Source organism: Mustela nivalis (genome assembly GCF_964662115.1).
Source record: "Mustela nivalis genome assembly, chromosome: 10".
Classification (NCBI taxonomy): domain Eukaryota; kingdom Metazoa; phylum Chordata; class Mammalia; order Carnivora; family Mustelidae; genus Mustela; species Mustela nivalis.
Genome location: NC_139029.1, coordinates 89,852,450 through 89,872,627, shown reverse-complemented (window position 1 = coordinate 89,872,627; position 20,178 = coordinate 89,852,450). Strand labels below are relative to the sequence as shown.

Genomic DNA, 20,178 nt, shown 5'->3' with positions numbered 1-20,178 from the left:
AATGCCATTGTTTGCTTGCTGATTTTGAAAATATTTTGGTTGCAGGGAAGTTAGATAACACAAAGATGGTGAGAGAAAGTAAAAGTTACTTGTAACCTTGCTGTCTGGAGATAAGGTTTAACATTTTAATATATGTTTATAGTTTCTTCTAGACTTTTTGTTTCTTGCTTGGTTTCTCTTTCTCTCTCTTTTTTTAAGCATACCTTTTTTTTTAAGATTTTATTTATTTGTCAGGGACAGAGGATAGAGAGAGCACAAGCAGGGGAAGCAGCAGGCAGAGGGAAAGGGAGAAGCAGGCTCCCCACTGAGCAAGGAGTCACTTGTGGGGCTCTATCCCAGAACCCTGGGATCATGACCTCAGCCAAAGGCAGACGCTCAACCGACTGAGTCACCCAGGCATCTCTCTTTCTCTCTTTAAAAAAAATTGTAGTCACACTACATATAGTTTGATGTCCTACTTTTTCCTTTTAATGTTATAATGTAAGCATTATCATTTCTTTTTTTTAAGTATTTTATTTATTTATTTGTCAGAGAGACACACCAAGAGAGGGAACACAAGCAGGGGGGGTGGGAGAAGGAGAAGCCAGCTTCCCTCTGAGCAAGGAGCCCAATGTGGGGCTTGATCCCAGGACCCTGGGATCATGATCTGAGCCAAAGGCTGATGCTTAATGACTGAGCCACCCTGGGGCCCCTGCATTTACATTTCATTTAATATTCTTCACAAACATAGTTTTTAATGACTCTGTAATATTCCATTTATGAGTAGACTTATCCAGTCATTACTGTATTGTAAGACATTTGGGATGTTTCCAAACTTGCACTTTAATACATACTGTTGTGATCAATATCTATGCTGATTTACAGAGGAAATGTGTATTTTATCACAAACCCTTAAATCACAAAGACTTTAGGTAAAAGTAAAATATCATTTCCTTATCCATATGTAGCTAATGGGTAATTAGAGCCTAATTACACCCAATCTAAAAACATATGTATTAGTTTTTACGTTTTCAGAAATCAGGTTTTTGTTAATTGAAAAATTCTAAGTCTAGCAGAAAAGCTATTTAAAGGGTTATGTTAATGGATTCTTAGGTGAAACAAGATGTATCCTGAATGTCACAGGCTTTAGTGACCTCCAATACCCAAATTTCAGTGCTTCAAGCTTCCATTCACTTTTTTTTTTATAATTTTTTATTTTTTATAAACATATATTTTTATCCCCAGGGGTACAGGTCTGTGAATCACCAGGTTTTTAGGCCTTTCTGGGTCCTGCTATTGAAATACTACCCTGAAGTTTTAGAGGTACTACAATTGGAACTGGTAATCAGTTGCTGCTGTTCTTGTCCCAGTAGTTCTGCTCTTGTGCTATTCTGGAATTTCACCTGTTATTGGTGGTACCACCATAATCATCATTTGTAAGCTGAAAATCCACTGTGTCAGATAATCCGTGAAATCAGATTGTCATCAGTAAAAACATAATGTTACTATTGTCTCCGGTAAAGCTGAAAATCAGTGCTTGTAGCTCTTGGTAATAAAGAGAACTCTTTTTCTGAGGCAAGATGGAAATCTAAAAGTAATACAGTGATTAGCAATATAGATCTTTTCATTTCTGTCTTGACTGGTCAAACTGGAATATCACAGCTCAGTCCCCAAAGTCTTGAAGAGGTGCCATTCTGGCAGAGCTGCTGTCCAAATTCCCATGGGCTTCATTTGTTTTGAGTCATGACAGTTGGTATGAAGCTCCACTGTTGGCACCTAGACTACAGATCTTAGACTCTAAGATCTGAGGTGTGAGGTCTGATTGAGCTGCCTGCTTTCTGTGTCATCATTGTTGCTGTTTCAGTGACCACATTTGCATAGAGTTCAGTCAATTTGGCCAGCATGCTTTTTGTGGGTGCAAAAGGGAGCACATCCTCTGGTATGGGTTGAACTGTGTGCACCCTAAAAAAGATATGTTGAGCCTCTCATACCTCAGACTTATTTTAAAATAGCTTATACCTTATTTTAAAATAGATCTTTATAGAAGTAATTAAGTTAAAATGATGCCATTAGCATAATGCCCAATATCTAATATGACTAATGATATAAAGGGGAAATCTGGACACAGAAGCAGATATGCACAGAGGAAGATGATGCGAAATGACCCTTTGGTGTGATGGGGTTAGGAATGGGGTGATACATCAACAAGCCAAGAAACACCTGTGGCTACCAGAAGCTTGGAGAGAAGCACAGAACAAACCTTTCCCTGGCATCTTCAGAGGGAACATGGCCCTGCTGACACTTTAGTTTCAGACTTCTGGCCTCCAGAACTTTCTGGAGAAATTGAGACATAAATTCCTGTTTTTCTAAGTACTCAGATTGTGATACTTCATTATGGCAGCCATAGGAAACTCCTCCCTGCTGTTATGCTTAATCAAGTGTCTGATAATACCAGAATATTTGGGGCCTCACAAGCTTTATCAATTCATATGAACATTTAGTCACTTTCTTCCAGAGAATCCAAGTGCTTCCAGATTGGCTGGGCTAGTGTAGTTTCTGGTATCAGCTGTGTGTCATTGACCCTGGAGCCAACATTGCCTTTTGAATGCTATTACTGGATCTGACTCACTGGATCTGGCTCACTTCCCCAGCTTTTCCTTCCTGACATCATTATTCCTGTTGGGACTCTCCCAGCCCATCACACATTATATTTGTTAAAAATTAATAATATGCAGGATTCAATCTTTACCACCTGCTTTCTGTCCCCCAGGAGGGTTTCCAGGCCTTATGCCAATCAGTGGAGGCAAGAGGATGCATACAGGCTGGTGTATAATCAAAATCACTGGCAGGAGGTGCTCAAGGCCCCCATGTGATCTGATCTGTTTAACTTCTCTCACCAAGTAGTATCTGAGCTCCTGCTCCTATTTAGCCAAAGTGTCCATGGCTTGTGGTTATAATGATGTGAATGAAGAAATTATTGAATTCCTTTTTAGTTGGGGTTTCTTGGAGATTGAAGAAATGGTACGAAAGGAACTGACATTTATTGTACTTTATTTTCTATATCTTATTTTTGTCTCATACAAGTCATTATAGCAGCTGCATTTTACAGATGAGAACACTGAGTTTAAGAAAGGTTAACTATTTTGCATTCATTGGCTCTCCCAGTGAGCCACATCTCCCAGGATATATGCATTTGTGTAGGCTTGTGAACCACACAGGCCTGGGCTTGGCCGTTTTTACTTACTTCAGTCATTGGGGCATTAACAAGGCTTAATAAGTACTTGTATATTGGAGCTTGTCCTCTTCGAATACTCTTTCTTAACATTCTGAGCCACCAGAAAAGAGATGGAGCTACCCAGTGGGAGAGATCACCCATTTAGTTCTCAGTTATTCTACATCTCCATCTGAAGTAATAGACTTGTGTGAAGACATCTTGGATTTCCAACGGTAGTTGAACAAACCTTCAAATGAATGAACTCACACGAGTGGCAAGACAGGCAGAAGAACCAACGAGTTGAATCAAGCTCAGATGGCATACCTATAATCAAATATATCCTTTTTAAACCACTAAATTTTGGGATAGTTTGTTACTTAGCATTCAATTGCTGGTATAGGGATGGAATACTTTGCATTTCTCCCCGGAACTGCAATGCTGGAATGGTTGTGGTCCTCCTCTCCATCCATTGAACAACTGTTACTCTGTTGAATTCATTTCAAGTCTATATTCTCAGCGAAAGCCTGCTGCATATACTTAAAGGCAATTTTGAATCTCGTTTTCAGTTCATAGACCTTGATAATGTTCTGGATCTCATTCCCTATTTTTTTTTTTTCCTACATCTTAGCTTGGATTTTTGGCTCCTATCAGGTAAAAATTACCTGATGTACTTGAGTTCAATGAAGCAAACAGTTTGCACTGGGAACTGTGTTAACAAAGATCTTCAGAAGTAACAATTTTTGGTGAATTAGGAATAAACAAACATACACAAGACAGACTGTGATAGTTGCTGTAGAAGTGATACAGGGAGAGCTTAACTGTGCCCAGGGACCATTTAAATTTGTACTGGATCAATACATAAACAGAACTGAAAAGAAAGGATTTTTTGTGGGGTGCCTGGATGGCTCAGTGAGTTGAGAACCTGACTCTTGGTTTTACTCAGGTCACGATTTAGGGTCATGGGATCAAGCCCCGTGTTGGGCTCTGTGCTCAGCAGGGAGTCTGCTTGAGTTTCTCTCTCTCTCTGTCCTTCCCCCAGTTTGCATGACCATTCTCTCTTTCTCTCAAATAAATAAATGAATAAATCTTTTTAAAAAGGGGGGAGGGGTTGCCTTGAGCAGAGAGCTCATAGTCTAAACAAACACAGAATTAGGAAATTGTCAGTCAAGGTCAGAACTGGTTTATATAGCATTTCAAGTTAGCCCTAACTTGGTATTTTGGGGGGAAGATTTCATTGACATACAACATATATAGCAATGTGCATAAATTCTAAGTAAAAACTCCACAAATTTTCCTGAGACAGACATACAACATGGAAACAACATCCAAATTAAGAAGCAGAATATTATTAGCATCTCAGGAGTGTCCCTTTCATGTCCCATCCAAATCACCACCACACTCCAATGTAGCTACTATCCTGCTTTCTAGTACTGTATGTAAGTTCTCAATCTTTAACAAGTAAGTGTACCTTGCTCATACTGTGCCTTTTGCTTTTTTGTTTCTTTGATGGTCTCTTGTTTATGTTTTATAATACTTTATTTGTGACTTTTGTTTTTAATTCTTATTTATCCTTGCATTTCTTTTTATTAATAACTCTTCTATAACATATACTTTAGCACAGTGCAATGTATTTTTAAAATAAGTAGTTCATTGATACAAGCTAGCAAGCTCTTTGGGGGTTGTTCTTTTATTAATTTCTGGCTTCTCTTACATTTAACATAGTGATTTTAATAGTATACTTTAAAAAAAATCTTTTTAAGTTATTGAATTAAAAGGATAGTAATGGCATATAAAGCAGAGGATTCAGTTTCCCGAAGAAAAGTTTGATTTTTAGGCTAAGGAATAGACAAATTCCGCCTTGTGGAGTTTGGAATACTAGGGACCTTGGAGGGATCACAAAGAATCTGAAATTCTGCATATGAATACCAGGCTTTGTCTGTAGGGTAAATAAATATGTCTCATACATATGTATGCTATTTATAAATGTATGCATATGCAGCTATGGCTCATAAAATATGAAATAAAGATGTGACTGAAGTTATATTGGTTTTTTAATGTTATAGATTTTATAGCTAAGTGACATTAATTTGATTTTTTAACACAAAAATGTCCTCATTTTCTTTATTTTTATTTTTCTGTAATTTCTTTTTTTAAATTAATTCATTTTTTTTTTCAGTTTTCCAAGATTCATTGCCCTCGTATTTTAAAAGATTGAATAGTCTCAACTCTTGGTTTTACACAAGGGAGGGATCAAAAAATTTTTTGGATTTGGCAAGTACCGTGTGAGTGAAGTGTCGTAGAGTTTGAGGAGCATATGGAATACTTAATTTCTCCTTCACAACATCCAGCAATTTGAGATTGAGATGCATAGTAGGCTTGTATTAAATATATCAGTTGACTCAAGTTATTTAACATAGGATATGGTTGTGTTAAAAAGAGTTTGTGTTGTATTATATTTTTGGTATGTTATTTCTTTAAAAACTTAACTTAAAACATCGAGTGGCCTTATTATCATGAATCAGATCTTCAGAGTTAGCTTTTTAATTTTTTCCAAGTACATACAATAATCTAGATTTGTTGTAGATCTACAGTCCCTTATTGGAAATCCTTAGGGTAAAGTGTGTTTAAAAATTTAGAATTTGAGTTTTAGAAAAGCAGCACAGTGCATGTAAAATATATTATATAATACTCCAAGTGGGATTTGGACCATCACCATGCAATTATATACGTGAATATTTCTTCAGTGAAACAAATGAATAATCACACAAAATCAGATAAATAATTGACTACCAAATGAATTTTTGTACCAAATTTACAAAAAGTCTTTTAGCTTTCAGAACTTTTACCCTTTGTATTGTGAATATGGGATTATAGTTCTAAAAAACATGGGCTTTTCTCCTAAAATTTGTATGGAACCAGAAAAGACCCCAAAGTGCTAATGAAATGTTGAAAAAGAAAAACAAAACTGGGGGCATCTTGTTGTCTGATTTCAAGCTTTACTACAAAGCTGAGATCACCAAGACAGCATGGTATTGGCACAAAAACAGACACATACACCAATGGAACAGAGTAGGGAGCCCAGATATAGACCCTCAACTCTGTGGTCAAATAATCTTCAACAAAGCAGGAAAAAATATCCAATGGAAAAATGACAGTCTCTTTAAGAAGTGGTGCTGGGAGAATTGGACAGCTATATACAGAAGAATGGAACTCAACCATTCTCTTACAGTAAACACAAAGATAAACTCAAAATGGATAAAAGACCTCAAGGTGAGGCAAGAATCTATCAAAATCTGGAGGGGGGACAAGATGTCAGGGGAGTAGGAGGAGGCGCCTTTTCAGCCTGTACCCCAAAATGAGCTGATTACCTACCAAAGAACTCCATTCACCCATGAAATCAGCCTGAGATCAGAATTATACACGTCTGGTTCTCTACAGGGGCACAAGACGCCAGTGGGCAGGTAAAGCAGAGTGGGAAGTCGGACTGATATCGGAAGATAAACAAAAGGGGGAGGGAGCTACCAGAGGCAACTGGTTGGAAAGTAATACCCCAATACGAGCAAGAGTGCCCTGCGTCTGGGGACCAGCATTAACTTGGAGACTGGTTGAAAGCACTCCAAAAGAGTAAAGGATCGCGGGGGGAATTTGTGGGAATTGGGGTGGCTAGGGACAGGGACAGGGGCTTAAGTCCCCAGTCCCAGGACAGCCTCCCTGTCCCTCCCTGCCTCCCTGAGGCAGAGAGAGTGTGGCGGAGAAACCAGGTCTTGGTCCCTAAGCCGCCAGCGTGCCTGAGAATGCATGGGTTCTAGCTCCTGTGAGGGGATGGGAGCCAAGCCCATCAGCAGAACGTGCAAGCCCAGCTACAAAGCCCCAGATACGCGCGCACTACCCCTGAGAGAGTTACAAATGCCAGGCAGGCGCTCTTTGACCCGCGCCATTGTTTCAAAGCCTAAGCCACCCGCCCCAAACTCTCCCCTGACAGAGGTGCGCAAAAACCCAGCCTGGTGTTCTGGGACCTGCGCCCCGTTCTCAGAGCCTGACACACGCGCGTGACCCAGAGCCTCCTCTGAAAGAGGTGCGCGCAAGCCGGGCGCTCTTAGACCCAGCAAGACCAGGCACTCCCAGCCCGGGCCATCGGCAAAATCTCAGTGTGGGATTGCTGCTTGGAACCTCTCCGGCGGTCGGGAGCTCCCAGACAGCCGCCACTGCCTTGGCTTTGGGTACAAGCAAAAGATCCTGCGTCCCCAGGGTCTGCAACTTGGAACCTGCTCTGCCAGCGGCCAAGGGGAAGCTTATTTAGGCTCTGCACCCAGACTGAGGCTTCTCTCTGAGAGGGAGATCAGGGTGCAGTTTGTTTTCCTCTAAAACTACAAAAACCATCAAAGGCAGTCAAGGTGAGAGGGGAAAAAAAGTGAACAAACACAAAAACCGCCAGAGAACAAAAGCCTGAAAAAAACCAGTTTGTTCAGAGCCCACCCCCTTGAGGCAGGTGGGAGGACTTAACTCAGGAAACATCATTGACTGACAACCCACGTGGCAGGCCCCTCCCCCAGAAAACAAACCAAGAAAGAAAAAAAAAAAAAAAAGAGAGAGAGAAAACAAGAGAACAAGAGAACAACCACTACTTCATAGGAAAACTTGTATTGTTGACTCGTTCCCACTATTCCGGAACATTTTTTTTTTTTACACATTGGTAATTTTTTTAACCTATTTACCATCACAGCAAGCTGTACAGTACATCAAATTCCATAATACCCTTCTAACCTGAACTTTTTGATACATACACCTATGTTTTTCTTTTGCATTTTTATTTTTTGAATTTCTTTTTTTAAATTATAGTTTAGTTTAGTCTAGTTTATTCCTTTTTATTTTTATCCTCTAATATTCATATAGAGTTAAACTTCAAAGTAATCCCCTTTCCCCAATCAATACTACTCCTATAGGTAAACCAATTTTTAATCCCCTTTATCTTAGGAAAGTTGAGTCCTTTAACAAAGATATCAAGATACATCCAGGAAGAATCAAAACAACCTTCCTCGCACACACTGAGAATTTATAAGAACTCTCCCATCTTCTTCTTCCACCAGTGTTTCTGTGTTTTTGTGTTTGTCCTGATAGCATATAAATCTTACAATTGGGGTTCTTTTTGATGAGGTTCTTCCTTTATTTGCATATATATATATTTTTTTTTTCTCTTGTCATATACTTGTATCACTCTTTTTGTCTCTTTTTGTTTGTCTACTTCATAAATCTTACCTTGGGGCCCGTCTGGGCTGAACCTTCTCTTTAATCTTCCCTTTCTTTCCTGTCTTTCTCTCTCTCTCCCTTTTTTTCTTTTCTTTTCTCTCTCGTTTGTGTGGGGAATCCTGATTGCTCAGAAGTGTTCCAGGGTGCACCTTGACTGCACCACAGTTGATACATCCAGCAACATCTGTTCAGTCATCTCCCACCAAAATGACTAGGCAGAAGAATGCCCAACAGAAGAAAAATACAGAGGATGGACCTTCTGCAACAGAGCTAACAGCTATCAACATAGACAATATGTCAGAAAGAGAATTCAGGCTAACAATTATCCAGGCAATAGCTAGGTTGGAGAAAGCCATGGATGACCAAATGGAATTGATTAGGGCTGAACTGAAAGCGACCAGACATGATGTTCACAATGTTAGGGCAGAGTTTAAAGCTACCAGGGAGGAGGTTCACAATGCTCTCAATGAGTTCCAATCTAATCTAAACTCTCTCAAAGCTAGGGTAACTGAGACAGAAGATAGAATTAGTGATCTGGAAGACAAACAGATAGAGAGAAAGGTTCAGGAGGAAGCCTGGAGCAAACAGCTTAGAAACCATGAAAACAGAATCAGGGAAATAAATGATGCCATGAAGCGTTCCAACGTCAGAATTATTGGAATCCCTGAAGGGGAGGAGAAAGAAGTCTAGAAGATATAGTGGAACAAGTCCTTCATGAAAATTTTCCCAATCTCGTGAATGGAACCAGCATTCATGTACTAGAGGCTGAACGGTCTCCTCCCAAGATTATACATTCCAAAAAAACATCACAACACCTGATAGTCAAACTGAGGAATTATAATTGTAGGTATAATCTCTTGAAAGCTGCCAGGGCAAAGAGGCTCCTTACTTACAGAGGGAAGCCCATCAGAATAACATCAGACCTGTCCACAGAGACCTGGCAAGCCAGAAAAGGCTGGCAAGATATATTCAGGGCACTAAATGAGAAGAACATTCAGCCAAGGATACTTTATCCAGCAAGATTGACATTCAAAATGGATGGAGAGATAAAGAGTTTCCAAGACCGGCAAGGCTTAAAAGACTATGCAACCACCAAGCCGACACTGCAGGAAATATTAAGGGGGGGGGTTCTATAAAAGAGGAAAAATCCTAAGAATAGCATTGAACAGAAATATAGAGACAGTCTACAGGAAGAAAGACTTCAAAGGTAACTCGATGTCAATAAAAACGTATCTATCAATAATCACTCTCAATGTGAATGGCCTAAATGCGCCCATAAAATGGCACAGGGTTGCAGATTGGATAAAACGACAGGACCCATCCATATATTGTCTACAAGAGACCCATTTTGAACCTAAAGATACACCCAGACTGAAAGTGAAGGGATGGAGAAGCATCTTTCATGCCAATGGGCCTCAAAAGAAGGCTGGGGTAGCGATTCTCATATCAGATAAATTAGACTTTAAACTAAAGACTGTAGTCAGAGATACAGAAGGACACTACATAATCCTTAAAGGGACTATCCACCAAGATGATCTAACAATTGTAAATATCTATGCTCCCAATATGGGAGCAGCCAATTACTTAAGAAAACTGTTAATCAAGATAAAGAGTCATATTGATATGAATACACTAATCGTAGGAGATCTTAACACGCCTCCCTTAGAAATAGATCATCGAAGCAGAAAATCAATAAAGAAACGAGAGCACTGAATGACACATTGGACCAGATGGACCTCATAGATATATACAGAACATTCCACCCTAAAACAACAGAATACTCATTCTTCTCAAGTGCACACGGAACCTTCTCCAGAATAGACCACATACTGGGTCACAAATCAGGACTCAAACGATACCAAAAGACTAAGATTATTCCCTGCATATTCTCAGATCACAATGCTTTAAAACTGGAGCTCAATCACAAGGAAAAGTTCCGAAGGAACTCAAACACCTGGGAGCTAAAGACCACCTTGCTTAAGAATGCTTGGATCAAGTAGGAGATCAAAGAAGAACTGAAACAATTCATGGAAACCAGTGAGAATGAAGACACTTCTGTCCAAAACCTATGAGATACAGCAAAGGCGGTCCTAAGGGGGAAATATATAGCCATCCAAGCCTCCCTCAAAAAAATTGAAAAATCCAGAACACAGCAGCTGTCTCTACACCTTAAGAACTGGATAATCAACAACAAATCAAACCAACTCCACACATAAGAAGGGAAATCATCAAGATTAGAGCTGAGATCAATGAGGTAGAAACCAGAGATACAGTAGAATGTATCAATGAAACTAGAAGCTGGATTTTTGAAAGAATCAAAAAGATCGATAAACCATTGGCCACACTAATCCAAAAGAAAAGAGAGAGAGCCCAAATTCATAAAATTATGAATGAAAAGGGAGAGATCACAACTAACACCAAGGAAATAGAAACAATCATCAGAAGTTATTATCAACAGTTATATGCCATTAAGCTTAGCAACCTAGATGAAATGGATGCATTCCTGGAAAACTATAAACTATCAAAATTGAACTAGGAAGAAATCAACAACCTGAATAGACCGATATCGGATAATGAGATTGAAGCAGTGATCAAAAACCTCCCAAAAAACAAGAGCCCAGGACCTGATGGATTCCCTGCGGAATTCTACCAAACTTTCAAAGAAGCAATAACACCTATTCTCCTGAAGCTGTTTCAAAAAATTGAAGCAGAAGGAAGACTTCCACACTCTTTCTATGAAGCCAGCATTACCCTGATCCCAAAACCAGGCAAAGACCCTGCCAAAAAGAATTTCCGACCAATATCACTGATGAATATGGATGCTAAGATTCTCAACAAGATCCTAGCCAACAGGATTCAACAGCACATTAAAAAGATGATCCACCATAATCAGGTGGGATTCATCCCTGGGCTACAAGGATGGTTCAACATTTGCAAATCAATCAATGTGATAGAACAAATTAATAAGAGAAGAGAGAATAACTACATGGTCCTCTCAATTGATGCAGAAAAAGCATTTGACAAAATCCAGCATCCGTTCCTGATTAAAACACTTCAAAGTATAGGGATAGAGGGAACATTCCTGAACCTCATCAAATCTATCAATGAAAGACCCACAGCAAATATCATCCTCAATGGGAAAAAGCTTGCAGCCTTCCCGTTGAGATCAGGAACACGACAAGGATGCCCACTTTCACCACTCTTGTTCAACATAGTATTAGAAGTCCTAGCAACAGCAATCAGACAACAAAGAGAAATAAATGGTATCCAAATTGGCAATGAAGAAGTCAAACTCTCTCTCTTCGCAGATGACATGATTCTTTATATGGAAAACCCAAAGGACTCCACCCCCAAACTACTAGAACTCATACATCAATTCAGCAACGTGGCAGGATACAAAGTCAATGTGGAGAAATCAGTGGCTTTCTTATACACTAACAATGAAAATACAGAAAGGGAAATTACACAATCGATTCCATTTACTATAGCACCAAGAACCATAAGATGCCTGGGAATAAACCTAACAAAAGTGGTAAAGGATCTGTACTTGAGGAACTACAGAACACTCATGAAAGAAATTGAAGAAGACACAAAAAGATGGAAGACCATTCCATGCTCTTGGATTGGAAGAATAAACATTGTTAAAATGTCTATACTGCCTAGAGCAATCTATACTTTTAATGCCATTCCGATCAAAATTCCACCGGTATTCTTCAAAGAGCTGGAGCAAATAATCCTAAAATTTGTATGGAATCAGAAGAGACCCCAAATTGTTAAGGAAATGTTGAAAAACAAAAATAAAACTGGGAGCATCACGCTAACTGATTTTAAGCTTTATTACAAAGCTGTGATCACCAAGACAGCATGGTATTGGCATAAAAACAGACACATAGACCAGTGGAACAGAGTAGAGAGCCCAGATATGGACCCTCAACTCTATCGTCAATTAATCTTCGACAAAACAGGAAAAAATATACAGTGGAAAAAAGACAGTCTCTTCAATAAATGGTGCTGGGAAAACTGGGCAGCTATATGTAGAAGAATGAAACTCGACCATTCTCTTACACCGTACACAAAGATAAACTCAAAATGGATAAAAGACCTCAACGTGAGACAGGAATCCATCAGAATCCTAGAGGAGAACATAGACAGTAATCTCTTCGATATCAGCCACAGCAACTTCTTTCAAGATATGTCTCCAAAGGCAAAGAAACAAAAGCGAAAATAAACTTTTGGGACTTCATCAAAATCAAAAGCTTCTGCACAGCAAAGGAAACAGTCAAAAAAACAAAGAGGCAACCCACAGAATGGGAGAATATATTTGCAAATGACAGTATAGACAAAAGGTTGATACCCAGGATCTATAATGAACTCCTCAAACTCAACACACACAAAACAGGCAAACATCAAAATGGGCAGAAGATATGGAAAGACATTTCTCCAATGAAGACATACAAATGGCAATCAGACACATGAAAAAATGTTCATCATCACGAGCCCTCAGGGAGATTCAAATTAAAACCACATTGAGATATCACCTTACACCAGTTAGAATGACCAAAATTAACAAAACAGGAAACAACATGTGTTGGAGAGGATGTGGAAAAAGGGGAACCCTCTTATACTGTTGGTGGGAATGCAAGTTGGTGCAGCCTCTTTGGAGAGCAGTGTGGAGATTCTTCAAGAAATTAAAAATAGAACTTCCCTATGACCCTGCAATTGCACTCCTAGGTATTTACCCCAAAGATACAGATGGAGTGAAAAGAAGGGCCATCTGTACCCCAATGTTTATAGCAGCAATGGCCACAGTCGCCAAACTATGGAAAGAACCAAGATGCCCTTCAATGGACGAATGGATAAGGAAGATGTGGTCCATATACACTATGGAGTATTATGCCTCCATCAGAAAGGACGAATACCCAACTTTTGTAGCAATATGGACGGGACTGGAAGCGATCATGCTGAGTGAAATAAGTCAAGCAGAGAGAGTCAATTATCATATGGTCTCACTTATTTGTGGAGCATAACAAATAGCATGGAGGACAGGGGGTGTTAGAGAGGAGAATGGAGTTGGGAGAAATTGGAAGGGGAGGTGAACCATGAGAGACTATGGACTCTGAAAAACAATGTGAGGGGTCTGAAGTGGCGGGGGGGTGGGAGGTTGGGGTAACGGGTGGTGGGTATTATGGAGGGCACTGATTGCATGGAGCACTGGGTGTGGTGAAAAAATAATGAATACTGTTTTTCTGAAAATAAATAATTTATTTTTTAAAAAGTCTATCAGCACTGGAAAAAAAAAAAAAGAAAGAATCTATCAAAATCTTGGATGAAAACCTAGGTAGTAACCTCTTCAACATCTGCCATGGCAACTTCTTTCAAAATATGTCTTCAAAGGCAAAGGAAACAAAAGCAAAAATGAACTTTTGGGACTTCATCAAGATCAAAAGCTTCTGTACAGCAAAGAAAACAGTCAACAAAACAAAGAGGCAACCCACGGAATGGGAGAAGATATTTGCAAATGACAGTACAGACAAAACGTTGATATCCAGGATCTATCAAGAACTCTTCAAACTCAACATATACAAAACAGACAATCATATAAAAAAAAATGGGCAGAAGATATGAACAGACACTTCTCCAATGAAGACTTACAAATGGCTATCAGACACATGAAAAGATGTTCATCATCACTAGTCATCAGGGAGATTCAAATTAAAACCGCACTGAGATATCACCTTACACCAGTTAGAATGGCCAAAATTAGCAAGACAAGAAACAACTTGTGTTGGAGAGGATGTGGAGAAAGGGGAACCCTCTTCCACTGTTGGTGGGAATGCAAGTTGGTGCAGCCAATTGGGAAAACAGTGTGGAGATTCCTTAAGAAATTAAAAATAGAGCTTCCCTATGACCCTGCAATTGCACTATTGGGTATTTACCCCAAAGATACAGATGTAGTGAAAAGAAGGGCCATCTCTACCCCAATGTTCATAGCTGCAATGGCCAAAATCATCAAACTGTGGAAAGAACCAAGATGCCCTTCAATGGATGAATGGATAAAGAAGATATGGTCCATATATACAATGGAATATTACACCTCCTTTTGTATCAACATGAATGGGACTGGAAGAGATTATGCTGCGTGAAATAAGTCAATTGGAGAGAGTCAATTATATGGTTTCATTTCTTTATGGAGCATAAGGAATGACATGGAGGAGATGGGGAGATGGAGAAGAGAAGCGAGTTGGGGAAAATTGGAGGGGGAGATGAACAATGAGAGAACTGTGGACTCTGAGAAACAACCAGAGTTTTGCAGGGGTGGGGGGTGAGAGGTTGGGTGAGCCTCACTGGGTATGGTGCATAAAGAAAGAATTTTGGAACACTGAAAAGAAATAAAAAATAAAATAAAAAATTTTAAAAAATGATGAATAAACAAAACATGGGCTTTTTAAAGACTATTGCATTGTAAGTATATTTTGCCTTGTTATCTTTTCAGATAATTTAATTAGTTTTTTTCACTTTTTAAAGGAATAATAGAGACTTCAGAAATAATTGCTGCTTTGAAATCACTGGGTGTAAATATTTCTGAAGCTCAGGCAGAAAAAATTCTACAAAGGTCAGCCCTTATCCATATTTTTGATAGTTTTTATTTTGATTTAATATTCCATGTCAGAAACTAATTGCTATAGGTATAGCTCCTTCCTCCCTGCCTGCCTCCCTTCTTTCCAGCTTGCCCTCCTTTCTTTTTAGGTTTGATAATATTAGCTTTTATAGTCAGTGTTATAAGAATGATCCCTAAGAAATTGGTTGAATTGTGAGAATGCTATTGACTAAATCATGACCTGTTCACACGTTAAAAAATCCCTAGAATAAAATTCTGCCTGCTTTAGTTTAAAGAATAGATGTAATTCTTTTAAACCACTGACTTAAAAATTTTAAAATATTTTATTTTTTGACATATAAAAAGCTGTACATAACTAATATATGCAACTTGATGAGTTTGGAGTTAAGTGTTCACTTAGGAAACCATTACCATAATCTATGCCATAAACATATTCATTCCTTCCAAAAGTTTCCTTTCGCTTATTTATAACTATTATTTTTGTAATAAGAATACTTTTTGTAGTTAAAGCTTTATTTTATAATTGACATATAACAACATTAGTTTCAGGCTTACAATGTAATGTGCTGATATTTGTACATATTATGAAATGATTATCACAGTAAGTCTTTTAACATCTGTCACATATGTAATTGTAATTACAATTCTTTTCTTGTGATGAGAACTTCTAAGATTTAGTCTCAGCAACTTTCGAAAGCATGCAGCATAGTATTATTAACTGTAGTTACCATGCTGTACATTACATTTCCATGACTTATTTTATAACTGAAGTTTATACCTTTCGACCTCTTTCACCCATTTCACTCATCCCCTAAACCTTCACCTCTGGCCACCACCCACCAATCTGTTCTCTCAATGAGCTCTTTGTTTTTTTCAATTTTTCATTCATAGGTGAGATCATATGGTGTATGTCTTTCTCTGTCTGACTTATTTCATTTAGCAAAACGCCCTCACAGTCCACCTATGTTGTCTCAAATGGCTAGATTTCCTTTTGTTGTGGCTGAATAATATTCCATTGCACACACACACCACATTTTCTTTATCCATTCATCCACTGATAGTCACTTAGGTTGTCTCCATGCAAGAACAATTAACATAAGATCTGTTGTCTTAGCAACTTTTAAAATATTTAATAGAATATTCTTAGTACTTAGAATATTTGTTATAAATGTCATAAGCTCTATTTTTGTTCTAAATTTAAGCATAGATAGTGATGGAACAATGACAGTAGAATGGGATAAATGGAAGTACTACTTTTTACTTCATCCTGCAAAAAGTATTGATGAAATTGCTCATTTCTGGAAGAATTCTACTGTAAGATTGCTTTGTATTTTACTCTATTTTTATTTTGCCATGAATATCATGGCTGTTATTATGATTACATAACCTCTATAATACTTCAGCCTCAGTAGCTAACATAACAATATTCTCTCCATATAATGTCCTACTAATTGAGTAAGGAGTATTAGTATATGTACAAACATAGCTACTACAATTCCTATGTTTACTAAAACCTAGAACTTAAAGTAGATACACATCTACTAGGGCCTACTCTGTGTTGAGAATAAATTACTCTGACAGAGTTAACTGTCCTAGGAAAGTGGAAAAATAATATACTTTTCTTTTTTCACAGAGTATATCACACATGATAGACTCAGCTCTCTGTCATGGGAAATGTAAAGCCAAATGTTAAGATTCAAAATTTCAGAATCAGAAAGGATCAGATATATAGTCTACTTGCTCTTTTTACATAAGTACTTGACTCAGAGACGTGAAAAACAAATGAGGTTTCATAATCAAAAACTTGTTTTTCGTTTTTAGTTCTTGATGCAGGGGGTTACGTTAATCATTTATTCATGCATAATATTTGCATCCTCCACTTCATAGACAATATAGGGGAGGACAAAGAGCATAAGCTTCAGAGTCAGATGCCTAGGGCTGGTGCTTCCGCCAACCACTAGCTATATAGCCTGGTGGTGGGTATTAAGGAGGGCACTTATTGCATGAAGCAGTGGGTGTGGTGCATAAACAATGAGTCTCGGAACACTAAAAGAATAAAATATTAAAAATACCCCCCTCTGTGCCTCAGTTTTCTCAATTATATACTGGAGATAATAATGGTAAGAGTTTTGAGAATTAAATTAGTACATTAGCTAGTGAATTTAGAAAAGGGCTGGGCAGGTAATATATGGCTTCAATAAATATTACTTATTATGATAGGCGCTTATTCTAGTATGTGTAGTCTGTGTCTTAGATATATATATATATATATATATATATATTCTTAGGAATCATATAGTGTTTCATGTGTGTGTGATTAATTTACATAGGTGGTATTGTGCTAAAGGCCACAACAGATTTCTTACTTTGTTCACTCGGTGTTATGATTTTAAGATTGTCCTTTGTTGTTATGCGTTCATCTAGTTTATTGCTTCTAACCACTACATAGTATGCATTTAACACATCTTTATCCATTTCCCTAGTGATAGACATCTAAATCTTCTACAGCTTCATCCAAAACAAACACAAAAACAAAAAATTTCCTCTTTTGTACCTTAGAGAATTTCACCTGGATCTGAGTCAAAAGGAATATGCATTTGCAAATTTTACAGAGATTATCCAGTCTTAATTCTATGAAAGATAGCCATGTTATTTCCCAAATGACTTTCTATACTAGCTTGCATTCCCACCAGCAAAGCATGAATATTGTTTGGTATTATCCAGTTTTCTAATATTTTCCATTCTGTTGGGTGTAGAGTGGTATCTTGTCTTAATGTGCATTTCTAACATGTCTTCATAGAAGTAGTAGAGATTCACATGTTCTTTTCTACAAAATGTCTATTTTTATCTTTGTCGTGTTTTTTTTTTGAGATTTCTTGAGCTAGAATTGACCCAACATTGTAAAGTTAAGGTGCACAACATCTCTGATACACTTATGTATTGTGAAATGATTGTCACATTTCCCTCCATAACCCTCATATAATTACCATTTCTTTGGTGTGGTGGAAACAATTAAGATTTAGTCTCTCAGCAACTTTCAGATATATAATACATTACTAACTGTAATCACCATGCTTTACATTAGATCCCCAGAACTTAATCACCTCATAACCAGAGGTTTTTGTTCTTAGACCAACATCGTGCCACTTCCCTCATTTCCCAGCTCTTGGCAACTACCATTATACTTTGTTTCTACGAATTTGGCTTATAGATTCCCTATATAAGTGATACCATACTGTATTTGTCTTTCTCCGTTTGATTTATTTCACTTAGCGCAATGCCATTATGGTCCATCCACATTGTTGCAAATAGCAGGATTTTCTTCTTTCTAATGGCTGAATAATAATCCAATATGTATATATAGTGCTTATTCATCTACAGGTAGACACTTCGGTTGTTTCCCTAACTTGTTTTTTGTGAATAATGCTGCAGTGTACATGGAGGTACAGATACGTTTTTGAGATCCCGATTTCTTTTTTTTAATGCTTTATTTATTCAAGAGAGAATGAGAGAGAGAAAGAGAGAGAGGACACTTACATGAGCAGGGGGAGGGGCAGAGGGAGAAGGAAACAAGCAGATTCCATGATGAGCAAGTAGCCTGGCTTTGGGCTTGATCCCAGGACCCTAAGATCACATCTTGAGCAGAAACCAAGAGTCAGATGTTTAACCGAGTTACCCAGGCGCCCCTGAGATCCTGATTTTATTTCCTTTGGGTTTATCAAGAAGTGGAATTTCTGGATCATATGACAGTTCTGTTTTTAATATTCTGAGGAACCTCATACTAATTTCCATAGTGGCTTAATTCCCACCAACAATGCAAAAGTATTCCTGCCCTATGGTTTCACTTATTTGTGGAGCATAACAAATAGCATGGAGGACATGGGGAGTTAGAGAGGAGAAGGGAGTTGGGGGAAATTGGAAGGGGAGGTGAACCATGAAAGACTATGGACTGTGAAAAATAATCTAAGGGTTTTGAAGGGGTGAGGGGTGGGAGGTCAGGGTACCAGGTGGTACCAGGGCACGGATTGCATGGAGCACTGGGTGTGGTGCAAGAATAATGAATACTGTTATGCTGAAAATAAATAAATAATGTTACATAATTGCAAAAAAAAAAAAAAAAAAGAAAGAAAAGAAAGAAAAAAAGTATTCCTGCCCTTCTCTCTCCATCCTTACCAACACTTGTTATGTCTTGTTTTGAGGTAGTAGCCATTCTAACAGGAGTTAGTATCATTGTTATTTTGATTTGCATTTTCCTGTCATTAGTAATGTGGACCATCTTTTCACATACACATTGTCCATTTGTATGTTTTTTGTTTTTTTGAGAACTGTTTTGTTGTTTTGCCATTTTTTCATTAGGTTGGTTTTGTTTGTTTGTTTTGTTATTGAGTTGTATGAGACCCTTATATATTTTGGATATTAACTCCAAATCAGATACATTATTTGTAGGTATTTGCTGCTATCCTGTAGGTTGCCTTTTTCATGTTGCTTATTGTTTCTTTTACTGTGTAGAAGCCTTTACGTTTGATGTAGACCCATTTATTAATTTTTGCTTTTGCTTTTTTTTTTTTTTTTTTTTTTTAGAGAGTGAGAGAGCAAGGGAGGGAGTGGTGTAGGGTAGAGGGAGCAAGAGAACCTTAAGCAGACTCCATGCTCAGTATGGAGCCTGATTTGGGGCTCAGACTTATGACCCTGAGATCATGACCTGAGCTGAAATCAAGAGTTGGATGCTTACAAAAAGCTTTCTGCTTTTGCTACTTATGCTCTTGGTGTCATATCCAAAAGGTCATTGCCAAGACCCATGTCAAGGAGTTTTTCCTTGTTTTAAGGAGTTTTACAGGTTCAGATATTCTGTTTAAGTTTTTAATCCATTTTGAGTTAATTTTTCCAAGTGTTTTAATAGGGGTCCAATTTTATTCTGGTGCATGTGATTATCCAGTTTTTCTAACCTCATTATTTTAAGAGACTATTCCTTGTCCATGGAATATTCTTGGCTCCTTTGTCAAATGTGAGTTTACTGTGTATGTGAGGATTTATTTCTGGGCTCTCAATTCTATTCCATTAGTTCGTGTGTCTATTTTTGTGCCAGTATCATACTGTTTACCATATATGTGAGGATTTA

At 38.0% G+C, this 20,178-nt stretch overlaps 1 protein-coding gene across 1 annotated transcript in view; it reads left to right on the top strand.

Annotated features, from left to right (window-relative positions):
• Positions 1-20,178, top strand: part of LOC309843238 (mitochondrial adenyl nucleotide antiporter SLC25A24-like) — a gene marked incomplete at both ends in the record, with an annotated part of 51,955 nt that overhangs the window by 11,293 nt on the left and 20,484 nt on the right. Inside the window, 2 exon segments of the mRNA XM_082688570.1 lie at positions 14,966-15,053; positions 16,262-16,373. Coding sequence (XP_082544696.1) covers positions 14,966-15,053; positions 16,262-16,373 — 200 coding nt within the window.